This window comes from Cajanus cajan, chromosome 2 (assembly GCF_000230855.2).
Source record: "Cajanus cajan strain Asha chromosome 2, NIPB_CcT2T_4, whole genome shotgun sequence".
Taxonomy (NCBI): Eukaryota; Viridiplantae; Streptophyta; class Magnoliopsida; order Fabales; family Fabaceae; genus Cajanus; species Cajanus cajan.
Genome location: NC_138518.1, coordinates 8,612,513 through 8,630,963, shown reverse-complemented (window position 1 = coordinate 8,630,963; position 18,451 = coordinate 8,612,513). Strand labels below are relative to the sequence as shown.

General features: G+C 44.2%; 2 protein-coding genes across 2 annotated transcripts; one reads left to right on the top strand and one right to left on the bottom strand.

Moving 5' to 3' along the window:
- Positions 1–1,363: 1,363 nt before the first annotated feature.
- LOC145954674 (uncharacterized) lies at positions 1,364–2,509 on the bottom strand. The gene has a single exon (XM_083069360.1). The coding sequence runs from the start codon at positions 2,507–2,509 to the stop codon at positions 1,364–1,366; it is 1,146 nt and encodes a 381-aa protein (XP_082925486.1).
- A 5,174-nt stretch (positions 2,510–7,683) lies between these two features.
- Positions 7,684–8,214, top strand: LOC109811036 (uncharacterized). Its single transcript, XM_020374671.2, has one exon. The coding sequence runs from the start codon at positions 7,684–7,686 to the stop codon at positions 8,212–8,214; it is 531 nt and encodes a 176-aa protein (XP_020230260.2).
- The last annotated feature ends 10,237 nt before the right edge of the window (positions 8,215–18,451 follow it).

The window sequence follows — 18,451 nt, the reverse complement described above, 5'->3', positions numbered from 1 at the left end:
ACCTTGAAGAGATAAGGGTCATCCCAAACATAGTAATTGGCATCACGGAAAATTTTTTTCTTTTGCTGCCAAGTATAGTCTTCCGGAATGATACCAGTTGCTTTAAAGTTTGCCATGTCAGCAAACCACGGACGTTCTTGCACTGACAACAAAGCTTCATCCGGAAACTCATCCTTGATTTCACCCTCCTTGCAAGTAACTTCTTCATTGACTAATCTTGAGAGGTGATCAGCCACTAAATTCTCAGAACCTTTCTTATCCTTTATCTCCAAGTTGAATTCTTGCAGTAGCAAGACCCAACGGATTAGTCGAGGTTTTGATTCGGCTTTGGTGAGCAGGTATTTAATGGCTGCGTGGTCGGTGTAAACGATGACCTTGGCTCCAATAAGATAAGCTCGAAATTTCTCCAAGGCATACACAATGGCTAGCAGCTTTTTCTCTGTGGTTGCATAGTTCAATTGTGCTCCATTCAACACTTTACTAGCATAATAAATAGAGTGAAACACCTTATTCCTCCGTTGACCCATGACAGCTCCAACAGCATAGTCACTGGCATCACACATCAACTCAAAGTCATCACTCCAATCCAGAGCAACAATCACATGGGCTGTGGTGAGTTTGTTCTTCAAGGTCAAAAATGCTTTCATGCACTCTTCATCAAAGAGAAAGGATTGGTCCTTGTTTAATAAGGTGCACAAAGGTTTGGCGATCTTAGAAAAGTCCTTGATGAACCTTCTGTAAAAATCGACGTTCCCAAGAAAGCTACGAACACCCTTAACATTAATTGGGGGAGGTAATTTCTCAATCACATCAACCTTGGCCTTGTCCACTTCTATTCCTCTAGCTGAAATTTTATGGCCAAGAACAATGCCTTCTTGAACCATAAAGTGGCATTTCTCCCAATTCAGAACTAAGTTGGTATCAATGCACCTCTTCAAAACTAGCTCAAGATTCTCTAGGCACACATCATATGAAGACCCCAAAACAGAGAAGTCATCTATGAAGACTTCAATACATTTCTCCACCAAATCAGCAAAAATTGCCAGCATGCATCTCTAGAAGGTAGCTGGTGCATTGCAAAGACCAAAGGGCATTCTTCTGTAAGCAAACACCCCGAATGGGCATGTGAAGGAAGTTTTTTCTTGATCCTCAGGATTAACTGCAATTTGGTTGTACCCCGAGTACCCATCTAAGAAACAATAGTACGCTTAACCGGCCAGTCGCTCCAACATCTGATCCATAAAAGGAAGAGGAAAGTGGTCTTTCCTAGTAGCTTGATTTAACTTCTGGTAGTCTATGCACACTCTCCAGCCTGTTACTGTTCTTGTTAGGATTAACTCATTCTTCTCATTGGTGATCACAGTCATTCCTCCCTTCTTTGGCACGACTTGGGGCTCACCCACTCACTGTCTGAAATTGGATATATCATCCCAACTTCCAAGAGCTTTAGAACCTCTTTTCTCACCTCCTCCTTCATAATGGGATTTAGTCTTCTTTGAGGCTGAGCTATTGGCCTGTAATCACTCTCCATGTTTATTTTGTGCATGCAGTAAGTTGGACTGATGCCTTTAAGGTCAGAAATGGCCCACCCTATAGCTTCCTTATGCACCTGCAAGACTTTAATCAATTTTTCTTCTTCCAGTTGAGACAGGGAGTTACTAATGATTATTGGTTTTTCACCATTTGGCTCCAAAAAGACATATTTGAGGTGAATTGGAAGTATCTTCAACTCTGGCTTAGTGCTCACTAGTGTGCTGTCACCTTTCAACTCCTTATGGTTGGCATCACTAGGTGAAATCTCCTTGAAAGTATTTAGGTGCTTCAAGCATTCAGACATTTCAATCACATCCTCCTCATCGAGTTCATCCATAGTATCAGTTAACACACATTCAAGGGAAGATGACTTTTTTAGCTGTTGAGTAGCCTCAAGCACTACCTCATCTAGCACATCCATTCGAAAACAAGCACCTTTATCATTCGGATGGGTCATAGCTTCAAATACATTAAAAGTGATCACCTCATCATGGACCCTCAATTTAAATTCACCATTCTCTACATCAATGATTGCTCGTGCAGTCTTCATAAATGGCCTCCCCAAGATAATAGGAATAGCAGAGTCTTCTTCCATATCCATAACCACAAAATCAGCTGGAAATATGAATTTTTCAACTTTAACAAGCATGTTTTCAATCACACCATAGGGATACTTGATAGACCGGTCAGCTAGTTGCAAAGTCATGCGGGTCGGTTTTACTACCACTTGGCCAACTCTATCTAACATAGACAAGGGCATGAGGTTAATGCTTGCACCCAAGTCTAGCAGTGCTCTTCCAACTGATAGGTCCCCAATAATGATTGGAATTGTAAAACTTCCAGAGTCCTTGAACTTGGGAGGTAAGTTCTTTTGAATTATAGCACTGCACCCCGCTTCCAACTCAATAATCTCCTGCTCAATGAACTTTCTCTTCTTTGTCAAGAGGTCTTTCATGAATTTTGCATAGGTGGGCATTTGCTCCAATGCCTCTGAGAAAGGAATGTTGATCTAAAGCTTCTTAAAAAGCTCCATGAAGCGTGCAAATTGCTTCTCTTTATCCTTTTTGCTTAGGGCTGGGGGATATGGCATATCCTTGGTACTAGACACCTTGGATTTCATCCTCAATTCTCTTGCTAGCTGGCTCTTTGTTTTTTTAACAGCAACTTCCTCAGCCAACTCTTCTCCCTCTATGACATTCTCTTTTGCATTTTCTATTTTTTTATTTTTTTCATTATTTTTTTCACCTCCCTCTCTCTCTTCAGCCTTGTTTTCTTGTTGCTCTTCCTCATCCTCCAACACACCCACTCTCTTACCACCTCTTGTTGTAATTGCACTACAATTCTCCTTTGGATTAGTATGAGTATTGGCTGAAAAATTTCCACCAGAATTTTCAGCCAATTGTTTGGCCAGCTGCCCCATTTGAATCTCCAAATTCTTTATAGATGCTTCAATATTCTTGTGGTTAGAGATTGAGACTTGCATGAACTGATTCAATGTTTCTTCTAATTTAGACTGCCTGTCATACAAGTTGGGCCTTTGCATAGGAGGTCTACTAGATTGAGCAATATCATTCTGGTTCCATCCTGTGCTAGGGTGTGATTGCCAATTCTTCCCATAATTACCACCATAATTTCCTCCTTGTCGAGCTTGATTTCCCATGTAATTCACCTCTTCTCCATGAGATGGGAAAGTATCAATGCACTACCCGTAAGGATGATTCAACCCACAAAGATCACAACTTAAAACTTGATGTTGAGTGGATTGTAGTTGTTGTGGAATCCAAGCAACTTGCTTGGTAAGAGCCTCAATTTGCTGGGACAAGAGCTTATTTTGAGCTAATAAAGCATCTTGAGATCCCAACTCTAGAATTCCTCTTTTCTGTCTTGACTCCCTTTCAGCTGGTAGATCATAATCATTTGCTGCCATTGCATCAATCAACTCTATAGCCTCCTCCGGTGTTTTAAAACGCATACTACCTCCAGCTGAGGCATCCAATAGAATTTTCACCCGTGGCTGCAATCCACCCAGAAAAATATTAACCTGAGTAAGGTCATCAAACCCATGACTTGGACATCTCCTCAACAAGGATTTGTATCTCTCCCAAGCCTCGGATAGAAGTTCATCTTGCTTCTGAGAGAATGTGACAATCTCACTTTTTGCTTGATTTATCTTAGCAAGAGGGAAGAATCTTGCCAAGAACTTTGTCTCTATGTCAGACCACCTGGTTAAGCTTTGATGTGGTAGAGCATTGAGCCACATCTTAGCATTCCCAAGTAGTGAGAAAGGAAACAACTTCATCCGAATCACCTCTTCAGGAACTTGATGTATCTTCACTGTGCCACAAAGCTCAATAAAAGTATGGAGATGCAGATATGGGTCCTCATGATCAAGACCCGCAAATTGGTTGTTCTAAATCAGATTCAACAGTGTTGGCTTCATCTCAAAGTTAGTGGCAGCGATTGCAGGAGTGGCAATGCTAGAGAAATGAGTAGTACCAATAGCAACTGCATGATCACCAAGAGTAAATCTTGGTCTTTCCTCTGCCATTTCAACTTCCTCTAAGATTTCAGATAAAGAAGGACTGAGAGAGGACGAAGTAGCCTCTCTGTGCTGTGCCTACTTGGCTAGTAACCTTTGCTTCCTTACTGCTCCCCTGTTCCTCCTAGCTGTTTTCTCAATTTTTGGGTCGTAAGCTAAATCAATAGCAGGAACAGTACCTCGCATAAACCAGAATCACAAAGCTACAACAAACAGTCAGCAACACAGATACAATGAATTAAAAGACAAGGAATATAGTAATTGCAAAATGTAAAAGAATAAATGAATCAAAGCCTAGATTAGTAATCCAAGTGACTTTGCCTAAGTATTGAGACGCAAGTCCCCGGCAACGGCGCCAGAAACTTGTTATCTCGTTTGGCAAGTGTACCAAATCGTATACGTAGTTCAATGAAAGTATGAGTATCGTCTCCCAAGGGACTTTCGCAACACTTTGCAATTTCACTTGTTATACTAACTAAGCTACCGAAAAACAATAAGAGTTTGATTTGCTGCAGTAAATAATGTAAACAAGCAATAACAATTCTTTTTGGTATTTTGGTAAACACTTAGAGTGCAAAACTTGATTCTAATGCAATATTAATAAATTGTTGGGGTTTGACTTCACTAAACCTTCCTCTCATGCTTATCACTAAGTTCACAATAGTTATTATTTAGAATTTATCAATCACTCTCAAAAGTTACCAACCCTAATCTCTTACAAGTTGGAATCTAAGTTACTAGCTTAAACTATCAATCTCTTGCATAGTTTAACTTAGGAACCAACTTTAAAAAAAAAGAACTTAAGAAAGACCAATTGCATTTACTCTATCTCTAGCAATAAGCACCATTAGCTGCTCTATTTCAAGTCAAAGGTTTAAAATCATTTCTCAATCTCTTAAAAACCTTAAGTTCAAGTTAAGGGTGATCAAGCCATAACAAGCATTATGCACAGAAAAAAAGCAATAAAACTGAATAACAACTTAGATTGATAGCTTAGAGTTTACACATGAGAATGGGTTTAGTTACATCAAACCCTAACAAGGGTGAGTTTAGCTACACATAGACATGTAGAACTCTACAAATGATGAAGAAAGGAAGAAGCTTGATCTTGAAGGTTCCAGAGCTCTCCAGCCGCCACACAAAGTCCAAGAATGATCCTCCTTGCTTCCCTCCTCGAAAATCTCCCTTTTTGGTCATAAAAGCTTTTGTCTTATGTGAATAATGACATGTCAGCAAAATCCACGCTAAGCCTCAGTTCGACGCTCAACGTGGGGATCAAAATCTGTTCCAGGGATTCTCTGCCATGCTGAGGCTAAGCGTGGATCTGGGGCTTAGCCTGGGAACTTAACCAAAAATTCCTTCAACTTCAAATTCACCACTTTGTGCTTGACTTCCTTCCTTCTTTCCTAGCTTTCTCCTAAACTACAAAACAACAACCAAATACTTGTAAGTTACCTAAAAACATGATTCAAAAACAAAATGTGATCACCTAACAATTTAGATATGTTTTGAGTTAAAAACAAAGTCTAAAGCAAGGAAAATTGATATAAGTGCTTCAAACTAGGCCATAAACTTAATGAAATCATAGCACTTATCACTCACATCACCCACGTGGACATCGCTGACCTAGATCCGAGGTCAGACTCCCAAGAGGAGAGGTCGAGTCCTATTGATGAGCTTGATGACCTCTAGATCAGCAAACTCCCTGGACAGTGCACCAAAATAAGCAGACAGCTAAACCCAGAGTTACGGAGACAGCTTGAAGCCGCAATCTCCAAGAACGCCGACCTCTTTGCATGGTCCAGCATCGACATGCCAGGTATAGATGCTAACTTTATCTATGACAGGCTGGAAATTCACAAGGAGGCGAAACCAGTGGCCCCGAGGAAGAGGATGGTCGGCGATGAGAGGCGAGAGGCCATCATCACCGAGACGCAAAAGTTACTGAATGCGGGCTTCATCCGCGAGGTTAGATACACCACGTGGCTGGCAAACGTGGTATTGGTGAAGAAGAGCTCGGGGAAGTGGCGCATGTGCGTCGACTACACCGATCTGAACAAAGCATGCCCCAAGGACTCGTATCCCTTATCGAGCATTGACAGACTGGTCGATGGAGCATCCGGGCACACCCTCCTCAGCTTTCTCGATGCTTACTCTAGGTACAACCAGATCATGATGTACCCACTAGACGAGGTGCACACGTCGTTCATCACCGACCACGCCAACTTTTGCTACCGAGTGATGCCATTCGGTCTCAAAAATGCAGGGGCCACTTACCAGCGGCTAACAGATTGGGCGGAACATGGAGGTTTACGTCGACGACCTGCTGGTCAAAACCACTTCGGTCGAAGGTCATGCTGCCGACCTGGCCGAGATGTTCAACCAGATTAGAAAACACAACATGCGCCTCAACCCAGAGAAGTGCGTCTTCGGCGTCCAAGGAGGTAAATTCCTTGGTTTCATGATCACTAACAGGGGGATTGAGGCCAACCCGGAAAAGTGCAAAGCCATAATCCAGATGTAGAGCCCTCAGACTGTGAATGAAGTCCAACGCCTGGCAGGTAGGTTGGTTTCCCTCTCCCATTTTATCCCCAGGTTGGCAGAGAAGGCAGGGTCCATCTTCACCCTGCTGCGAAAGCCAAAGAACTTCGAGTGGATGGACCAATGTGAAGAAGCTTTCAAATGCTTCAAAGTCTTACTCACAACTCCATCGGTCCTCCAGAGGCCGGATCACCGCGCCGACCTCCTCCTTTACCTAGCCATGGCAGAAAGCGCAATTAGCGCAGTCATAGTCCAAGAAAACCAGAAGGTGAAAATGTCGATCTACTTCATCAGCCGAGTCCTTCAAGACACAGAAAGACGGTATCAGATGATTGAGAAGCTCGCACTGGCACTTGTCACCGCAGCTCGGCGTCTCCGACCATAGTTTCAGAGTCACCAAGTGGTCGGAAAAACTGACTACCCGATCAAGCAAATCCTAAGGAAGCCGGAGCTCGTTGGACAGATGATAGCTTGGTCAGTTGAACTGTCCAAGTTTGGTATCAAGTATGAAAGTCGTGGCCCCTCAAAGCCCAATGCCTGGCAGATTTTGTGGCCGAACTGACTCCAACATCGGCCGACGAACAACAAGTATGGACTTTACATGTTGATGGGTCCTCCAATTCTAAAGGTGGTGGTGCAGGTATTATTCTAGAAGGGCCAAATCAAGTCACCTTGGAGCAATCTCTCAAGTTTGGCTTCAAAGTGACAGACAACCAAGCAGAATACGAAGCGCTTCTCGTAGGGCTAAGGTTGGCTCACGACCTTGGAGCGCGGAGAGTGAGTTGCAACAGCGACTCAAAGCTCATGGTAGAACAGCTCAATGGGGCGTACCAAACTAAGGACACCCTTCTACAGAGGTACTTCCATATGGCATCACAGAAGATCTCGTCCTTCGACGAGTTCACCATACATCATGTACCACGAGAACAAAATGCTAGAGTTGACCTCCTATCGAAGCTCGACAGTACCAAATGCCCTGGGCAACATCGAACCATAATCCAGGAGACCTTGCATTCACCTAGCTTAGACGACAAGGTCGTCAACACCAGTGACAGCGGAGACCTAGATGGATGACAGGTATTTGGAATTACTTAAAGGAGGGAACTTTGCCTGAGGATAAAGATGAAGCTCGAAAGATGAGGGTACGGTCAGCTAAGTTCGTCATTGTTAGAGACGAACTATTCAAACGCGGCATCTCCGCCCCATTGCTCAAATGCCTGGCCGAGCCTCAAGCTATGTATGTCATCGAGGAGATACATCGAGGGATATGTGGCATGCACTCCGGAGCACGCTCAATGGCGACCAGAGTACAACGAGCTGGGTATTACTGGCCCACATTGAAGTCAGACTGCCAAGCCTACGTACAAAAGTGCAAGGAGTGCCAGCAGTTCGGCAACGCACATCGGCAACCGCCCGAAGCTCTCCACCAGATGATGTCGTCGTGGCCTTTTTCCCATTGGGGAATGGACATCCTCGGACCATTCCCCCCTACAAAGGGTCAACTCAAATTCCTCATAGTGGCAATCGACTACTTCACCAAGTGGATCGAGGCATGCCTACTCGCCAAGATCACCACCGAGAATGTACAAAAATTCACCTAGAAGAGCATCATATGCAGGTTCGGCATCCCACATTCTCTAATTACTGATAACGATAGGCAATTTATCGCGCAGAGCTTCGAAGACTTCCTCCATGAACTCGGGATCAAACACCTCCTGACCTCGGTGGAGCTTCCCCAAACCAATGGCCAAGCCAAAGCCGCAAACAAAGTGATACTCCGAGAACTCAAGAAGCGGCTGGGCAACGCCAAAGGACAATGGGTCGAAGAGCTCCCTAGCATCCTCTAGGCATACCATTGCACCCCCCCAATCAACAACGCAGGAAACGCCCTACATGCTAACCTATGGAGCCGACGCAATGATCCCAGTAGAAGTCGGAGAGACGTCTCACCGATGCCAAGTCTTCGACAGTGAGCAAAACGTTCAAGAGACAGCGATCGACTTCGACCTGATTGACGAGCTCAAGGAAGAAGCTCGGATCCACGAAGAAGCTTATAAGCTCCGAGCCTCTAGAAGTTACAACACGTGCGTCTGCCCACGCTCTTTCTAGGTCGGCGACTTGGTGTGGCGGCTACTAGGCGATGATCAGAAAGACCCATCAGAGGGGAAACTTGCACCCAACTGGATGACCCATTTCGAGTTACAGAAGACTTAGTGTAGACCCCTAAAATTGTCCGGGTCGGAAATAAAGCTTGAAGACCCTCGAAGACTGAAGGAAGATCATCCAGAAGGACTCCTAGAAGGCCCAAGGAGGGTTCTCTATAGGTCTAGAGGTCTTAGGATAGCCAAAAATAAGAAAAGTGGGAGGAATGAAGCCAATACGGCCTCTCAGGGGTTCACTACGGTCGTATTGAGTATTTTGAACTACAATACGGCCGCAGCGAACTCAATACGGCCGTATTGAAGTCTTGAAACTTCAATACGGCCGCAGCGAACTCAATACGGCCGTATTGAAGTTCAAAAACTTCAATACGGGCCGTATTGAATTCAATACGGCCGTATTGAAGTTCAAAAACTTCAATACGGGACGTATTGAACTCAATACGGCCGTATTGAAGTTCAAAAATTTCAATACGGCCGTATTGGCTCCAGGGACCGTATTGCGCCTGTTCCCTATAAATATGACGTCAATTGGACGTCATTTACACTTTCACACACAGTTTTAACCCTCTCCTTGAGTATTCTGGGGTTTTTTGAGCAGTGCTCTCCCTAGAAATCACTTGGAGAGTTGATCCGACGAAGTTCTTGAGCCCCGAGCCTTTTTGCTTGAGGATCGAACCTAGTCGAAGGGAAATCCTCCGGATTTCCATAGTTAAAATTTTATAGGAAGGGAGCGAGCGGGCTTGTAGAGCGAGGGAACGCCACAAAGCTTCCCAGTTTTACGAAATATATAAAAAGCACGCTTCAAAGGTTTCTTCTTCAAAATCCTTCCTTTTACTGCTTTCTGTGTGTATATTTAACTGTCATCATGTAGATAGTTAATTTATAATCGCTTATAATAAATAGGGGTAATTTAGTAATTTTACACTGTTATTTTAGAAATAATCTGTCATAGGGAACCCGAAAGGGGCGCTGTGGGGTGCTAACACCTTCCCCACGCGTAACCGACTCCCTTACCCGACTCTGGTTGTAATGGCCAAAGTTGATTTATAAAATCAATTGCCTTATCCCTTTTTCCAATGTTTTGAGTAAAACATTGGTGGCGACTCCACGAACCCTTTTACTACGAAAACCACTAATCCATGGAGGGTCCCGCTTGGGATTAACATGGATTGGTGAATCATTTAATAAAATTGCTCGTTTGACAAGGTCTCAGTTTGAGAATAAGTCACTCTGGCAATCCATATTTTTAAACAAATAAAAGAGTCCAACCATCCTTCGCGAATGCCGAAAGCCCGTTTCGGGCCGGTGGCGACAGATGGCGACTCCACTGGGGAAGCCTCGAGAGTCAGTCCCATTTAGTGACAGATTATTTTAACAAATAATAGTTAAAATTACTTCATTACCCCTTGCTTGTATGATAACATGATTTATTATATGGCTTTAATAACTGTTGTATTTTTAAATTTACGCAATTGTTTGAAATAAAAACTGCACACAAACCTTTGCACACAACAGTTCCCTCTATACCCGGGGGCATGAGTGATTAACCATAGGGAGTGGATGTTAGTACGGCCGGTTGTCGAATGGGTCTATAGGTGCCCGTAGACCGTTGTCGGAAAACATCACTCAAGGTGATAACCATGAACTTGAGTCCGACGGTGCGTTGGAGCTTTCCATCGACCTACGACGAGAGGAATTGGGTCCCTATAATGGGGGCACCTTGGGGGCCTTTGACCAAGTGAGAACAGTTAGATCCTCCTTGAATATGCACTTTTCTGCAGGAGACCCCTACCTCGTGATTCGCTCGTGACTGTTCGTGGATGAGTGAATTGTTTGTGCATTGTTTATGTGAAATTGTTTGAGCATACATTGCATTTCTTTAAACATACAACATTCCTATTCTTTTAAAATAAAAATAAATAGGAATAAGGATCTTCTAGTACATGGTGTTAACATCTACCTTCATTGCATTCATGTAGGTAGTTTCCCTTTTCACCGAAAAAATAATAAAATAAAAATATATACAAAACAAAATACCCGAAAAAAGAAAAAAAGGGTTATTTATCCAAACCAAGCAATATCATGCATCATCTTAGGAACATCCTAAAAACATGATAATGCTTAGTTGAATAAACACTATGCATGCATATTCAACCTCATCATCTCATATCATGCATATAGATCATGGAGAGATCTAGGAGTCATTCATACATCTCTCCTAGTAATCCATTAATAAACATTAATAAAAAGAAAGAAATAATCGATGCGTATATTCAAAGAATGGATCACACGCCGTTCGTTATCAAGTGTAAGCCAACAACCGCGCCAAGCGAGCACACGTCAACTCCGTTGTTGGTAATCAAGACAAACAAAGGGGAAGGTCCAACACCATTAAGGATCACAGTTCCAAGGCCTTTCCCTTACAAATCAAATAAGGTTGTGTCGTGGATATACGACATCCACTCTTCTGCCGACAGCGATATCTCCAACATCGCTGGACTTGGGGGCATGACTAGGAGTGAGCGAGTACTCCATCGTGGATCAACTTCATAGGACGCCAGCAAAGATTACGCTGTTGTCGTTGATCCTATGCTCCGAACCGCATCGGCAAGCTCTGTTGAAAGTCTTGAACGAGGCATACGTGTCGCACACTATCTCCCAAGACAAGTTTGAGGGGATTGTTAGTCACATCAAGGCTAATGATCACCTCACCTTCATCGATGAAGAAATCCCCGCCGAGGGATCAAATCACAACAAGCCCTTGCACATCTCTGTAAAGTGCAAGGAGTATCACATCGCAAAAGTCTTGGTAGACAACGGATCTTCCTTGAATGTGATGCCAAAAAGAACGTTCGATCAAATGGCAATCAAGGGAGTCCAAATGCGCCCGAGCAACATGATCGTTCGAGCTTTCGACGGCTCTAAAAGAGAAGTGGTGGGAGAAGTCAATCTTCCAATCCAAATTGGGCCCACTATCTTTAATGTTGAATTCCAAGTAATGGATATTACTCCTGCATACAGCTGTCTCCTCGGCCGACCTTGGATTCATGATGCGAAAGCTGTACCCTCTACGCTCCACCAGAAAGTCAAGTTCATCGTGGGTGACAAACTGGTGACCGTACAAGCTGAAGATGACATACTCATCAGCAAGCCATCCACCATACCTTATGTGGATGCAACGGAGGAAGCTTTAGAAACCGCCTTCCAAGCATTGGAAATTGCCAATGTTGAGACGTTTCCCCAAGAAATGAAGAAGGTAGCCCATATGCTCACTAAGAATGGATACTTGCCAGGACAAGGATTAGGCAAGGACTCCCAAGGAATCCCGGAGCTACCCGTTATCAAAGATAATCCGGGGAAACAAGGGTTAGGATACAACCCTAACAAAGATCAAAGAACGAAGAAGAATCAAGATCCTTCTCGACGTTCTTTAAGCCAGATCTTTAGGAAGGCCGGTTCACAAGCGTCAAGGCCGGTCGTCGTCGTCAAAATGTTTTTCTCCTTCCGATAGGGATGTATAGACTCAGTGACTATTAGAGATCACTCCTCGGGGACAGCCCGACCCCCGAGCCTCGATAGGGCACATGTTTCCACTATGATTATAATAAAATCATTCTTCATTATTTCTTATTGCTTCTTTTCTTGCTTGCAATAAAATTCTAAACCACATTATTTAACCCTGTTTGAATGAACATAAGAGAGGTTAAAATCGTCTTAATAATCAATAAACCCACATCATTTTGCGTGGAAGTGTGCACGACAACTTGGAGCACCTTTTCTTGGCTTCAATAAGTGTCATCGTGGATAAAAAGAAATCCTAAAAATATAAAAGAAGCTCGACAGGAAACCCAAAAAGAGGGCTGCGCAAAAATAAGAGCATAAGACCCGCTAGGAATCCCACAAAAGGGTGACCTAGGCAAAAATTAGGGTTACAAAATAATAAACAAAAACAAAAGCCCGCTAAGACACCACAAATGGGTGTTTTAGGCAAAAGTAAGGGCCATCAAAAAGAAAAAGAACAAAATAAATCCATGATGGTACCATCAATTGAATTCAACAAGGGGCTCAAGAAAAGCTATCCAAGTTGTCAAAGCACAATCATTAATAATAAAGATGTGCTTAACCTCATAAGTGTTTAATCGAACAAACCTAAACACAATAAGCCTACCATGGCCAGCCATTCTTACAAAAAACATTTTTCAAAAATAAAATAATCCCCTCTAAAACACAAACTTTTGAAAATATATCCTTTCCTTCTTTTCTCTCTTGTCCCAACGATTTTTGAATAATCTAGTGGAAACATGGAGATATAGTGGTCAATAGGAGGGTTGACATATCTTTTAAAGGAAGGGAAGGATCATTTGGTTGATGACACCAAATCCCAATATAACACGCATCATTCCTCGGTTACAGAAATCGGCAGCGCACAGCCCGTCTGGAGGAATGGCAAAATCCAAAAACGCATCGGTTAATTCTTTTGAAAAATGAATCAAATAGAATTAGGTGCATCATACTGCATACATGCATACAGATGATAGGTGTACTGGAAGATCACTTATTCTCTGTTTATTGGAAAAAACAAACAAAAAAACAAAAATATATAAACTTCAGAAAAAACAATGCGCCCGCACCATGTTCAGTACACCCGTACCAAAATGGGGGTTATGAACAAAATTTCAACTCAATACGGGCGTACTGAAATGGATACGGCCGTATTGGCTATAAAGAAACTTTCAAAGACCTCGTCATGAGGCAATCACATAAAATAGAAAAAATAGAAAATTGCTTGTGTATGACAGCAGAAAATTCGACAAAAAAGACAGAGATTCCGCATCATACAGAATAACTGAGCCTGGAGAGGCTTGCCGAAATAATACTCATACGAAATAACTGAGCCTGGAGAGGCTTGCCGAAATAATACTCCCCAAGAGACATCTCGGCTTGCACTCTTGGGCTGAACAGAAACCATACAGAATAATTGAGCCTGGAGAGGCTTGCCGAAATAATACTCTCTCATCATAACAGAATAATTGAGCCTGGAGAGGCTTGCCGAAAGAATACTCTCAGAATAATTGAGCCTGGAGAGGCTCGCCAAAATAATACTCCTCAAAGACATTTCTGTACAGAAAAAGCCGAAACTAACAAAAAAGGCAAAAATACAGAAAAAGCCAAAATCAACAAAAAAGGCGAAATACAGAAAAAGCCGAAACTAACAAAAGAGGCAAAAATACAGAAAAAGCCAAAAAACGACAAAAAAGGCAAAAGATTTAGAAAATCAATCGCCTCATACAGAATAATTGAGCCTGGAGAGGCTTGCTAAAATAATACTCCCACAGAATAATTGAGCCTGGAGAGGCTTGCCGAAATAATACTCTCAGAATAACCGAGCCTGGAGAGGCTCGCCGAAACAATACTCTCTGACCATACAAAATAATTGAGCCTGGGGAGGCTTGCCAAAATAATACTCTCACAAAATAATTGAGCCTGGAGAGGCTTGCTAAAATAATACTCCCACAAGATAATTGAGCCTGGAGAGGCTTGCTAAAATAATACTCCCACAGAATAATTGAGCCTGGAGAGGCTTGTCGAAATAATACTCTTACAGAATAAATGAGCCTGGAGAGGCTCGCAGAAATAATACTCCCCAGAGGGAACCTCAACTCACGCTCTTGGACTCAAAATCCCCAGCAAGAGCTATCAAGCAAAATCGACAAAATTCCCAATGGAAGTACGATCTCCCGAGCAGAATATCCAAGTCAAAGGACTAAAACTTCCTCAGTGAAGATAGCTCTCCAACTCAAGTGTTGAGTGAGGCTAAGCCTGCAGAGGCTTCCTAAATAATACTCTGGGATACATAAGATCCCTCATTCCCCAATCGCCTACTCAGAGGCATCCTTGCAAAAAGAGAAAAAATCAAAAATATCAATAAGTATTCCCCAAGCGGAATCTGGCACTCAGCCAAACACTGAACTTCAAATCCCCAGTCGCCTACATAAGAGGCACTCCTTCAAAAGGAAAAAACATAAAAAGATCAATAATCATTCCCCAAGTGGAATCTGGCTCTCAGCCAATCATTGAACATCAAGGTGATATGCCTAACAGAAGAGGCTAATCAAAACCAATGACAAAATCCCCTGGCGGATAACAGCCTACACAGAGGCAACAAAATCCAAAAATTAAAAAGTGATACCCGAATAAGGATAACCGGGATACTCCACCAACGTCCAAAGGACGTCAGCCAAACATAAGGCATTGCTCAACTCAAAGAGAGAGCATATGTGTCTACACCCCAAGGAGTTAGAAATTCCCCATGGGTACCAACTAAGCAATGCAAGTTGGGGCACAAAAACCTATGAATGACTGCACATCCCCTAGACGGATCCCTGCGTTATCCAGCCCTCAGCGGCACGAAATCAAAAACAATCGTCGAAGCAGCATCGTGGACTGTGGAGACAAAATCCAGAATCCCCAGTGGATGATCGCCTACTCAAGAGGCATCCCTACAAAAGGAGAAGAAAATCAAAAGATCAATAAACTATTCCCCAAGTGGAATTCGGCTATCAGCCAGACAATGAACATTGAGAAAATCCGCCTAACAGAAGAGGCCAATCAAAATCAATCCCCAGTGGACGATCGCCTACTCAAGAGGCATCCCTACAAAAGGAGAAGAAAATCAAAAAGATTAATAAAATTCCCCAAGCGGAATTTGGCGCCCAGCCAAACATCGAACATCAAGATTATCTGCCTAACAGAAGAGGCCAGTCAAGAAATGAATGACAGGATCCCCTAGTGGATAACAGCCTACACAGAGGCTACAAAGATCAGAAAATCAAAAGAGACACCCGAATAAGGACAACCGGGATACTCCACTTACGTCGAAAAGACGACAGCCAAGCATAAGGCATCGCTCAACTCAAAGAGAGAGCATCTGTGTCTACACCCCAAGGAGTCAGAAATTCCCCATGGGTACCAACTAAGCAATGCAAGTTGGGGCACAAAAACCTATGAATGACTGCACATCCCCTAGACGGATCCCTGCGTTATCCAGCCCTCAGCGGCACAAAAATCAAAAACAATCGTCGAAGCAGCATCGTGGACTGTGGAGACAAAATCAACATCCAGAATCCCCAGCGGATAACAGCCTATACAGAGGCAGCAAAAATCAGAAAATCAAAAAGAAATACCCGAATAAGGATAAATCGGGATACTCCACCAACGTCAAAGGACGTCAGCCAAACATAAGGCATCGCTCAACTCAAAGAGAGAGCATCTGTGTCCACACCCCAAGGATTCAGAAATTCCCCATGGGTACCAACAATGCAATGCAAGTTGGGGCACAGGAACCTATGAATGACTGCACATCCCCTAGACGGATCCCTGCGTTATCCAGCCCTCAGCGGCACAAAATCAGAAAAACCGTCGAAGCAGCATCGTGGACTGTGGAGACAAAATCATCTCAAAGCCTAAGAGGTAATACTCAGCTACCCAGTTGTCGAGAGCACCGAGGTACGCACCAGCCTGGAGAGGCAGTACTCAGCTACCCAGTTGTCGAGAGCACCGAGGTATGCACAAGTCTGGAGAGACAGTACTCAGAGTCTGGAGAGACGATACTCAAAGTCTGGAGAGACAATACTCAAAGTCTGGAGAGACAGTACTCGAAGTCTGGAGAGGCGACGACTAATACTCACCCTGGAGAGGGCAAACTCAGCTGCCTAGGTCGTCAGAAACAACCGAAGCAGAGCCTGGAGAGGCGGTACTCAATCATCAGTGATGTTAAAACACTGGTGTCTAGCTTCCGGCTCGGGCGTCGAGTGAGGCTAGGCCTGGAGAGGCGGTACTCAACCATCAGCGTCGTCAGAGACACGTCGGTGTACAACTTCCGGCTCGGGCATCGAGTGAAGTTGACCCTGGAGAGGGCAAACTCAGCTGCCTAGGTCGTCAGAAACAACCGAAGCAGAGCCTGGAGAGGCGGTACTCAATCATCAGTGATGTTAAAACACTGGTGTCTAGCTTCCGGCTCGGGCGTCGAGTGAGGCTAGGCCTGGAGAGGCGGTACTCAACCATCAGCGTCGTCAGAGACACGTCGGTGTACAACTTCCGGCTCGGGCATCGAGTGAAGTTGACCCTGGAGAGGGCAAACTCAGCTGCCTAGGTCGTCAGAAACAACCGAAGCAGAGCCTGGAGAGGCGGTACTCAATCATCAGTGATGTTAAAACACTGGTGTCTAGCTTCCGGCTCGGGCGTCGAGTGAGGCTAGGCCTGGAGAGGCGGTACTCAACCATCAGCGTCGTCAGAGACACGTCGGTGTACAACTTCCGGCTCGGGCATCGAGTGAAGTTGACCCTGGAGAGGGCAAACTCAGCTGCCTAGGTCGTCAGAAACAACCGAAGCAGAGCCTGGAGAGGCGGTACTCAATCATCAGTGATGTTAAAACACTGGTGTCTAGCTTCCGGCTCGGGCGTCGAGTGAGGCTAGGCCTGGAGAGGCGGTACTCAACCATCAGCGTCGTCAGAGACACGTCGGTGTACAACTTCCGGCTCGGGCATCGAGTGAAGTTGACCCTGGAGAGGGCAAACTCAGCTGCCTAGGTCGTCAGAAACAATCGAAGCAGAGCCTGGAGAGGCGGTACTCAATCATCAGTGATGTTAAAACACTGGTGTCTAGCTTCCGGCTCGGGCGTCGAGTGAGGCTAGGCCTGGAGAGGCGGTACTCAACCATCAGCGTCGTCAGAGACACGTCGGTGTACAACTTCCGGCTCGGGCATCGAGTGAAGTTCACCCTGGAGAGGGCAAGACTCACGCTACCAAAGTGACTAGAAGCGCGGAGGTATGCACCAACCTGGAGAGGCTACTCAACAATTTTCCCACCTGAAGACACTACAAGTCGGAAGGATGGCACATTACCCGGACAATTGGGTCAACTCCTTTACTTGTCAATCGGTACACCAAAAGGCCGTTTGACTAAGTAAAGGGGGGGCAGCTGTAGACCCCTAAAATTGTCCGGGTCGGAAATAAAGCTTGAAGACCCTCGAAGACTGAAGGAAGATCATCCAGAAGGACTCCTAGAAGGCCCAAGGAGGGTTCTCTATAGGTCTAGAGGTCTTAGGATAGCCAAAAATAAGAAAAGTGGGAGGAATGAAGCCAATACGGCCTCTCAGGGGTTCACTACGGTCGTATTGAGTATTTTGAACTACAATACGGCCGCAGCGAACTCAATACGGCCGTATTGAAGTCTTGAAACTTCAATACGGCCGCAGCGAACTCAATACGGCCGTATTGAAGTTCAAAAACTTCAATACGGGCCGTATTGAATTCAATACGGCCGTATTGAAGTTCAAAAACTTCAATACGGGACGTATTGAACTCAATACGGCCGTATTGAAGTTCAAAAATTTCAATACGGCCGTATTGGCTCCAGGGACCGTATTGCGCCTGTTCCCTATAAATATGACGTCAATTGGACGTCATTTACACTTTCACACACAGTTTTAACCCTCTCCTTGAGTATTCTGGGGTTTTTTGAGCAGTGCTCTCCCTAGAAATCACTTGGAGAGTTGATCCGACGAAGTTCTTGAGCCCCGAGCCTTTTTGCTTGAGGATCGAACCTAGTCGAAGGGAAATCCTCCGGATTTCCATAGTTAAAATTTTATAGGAAGGGAGCGAGCGGGCTTGTAGAG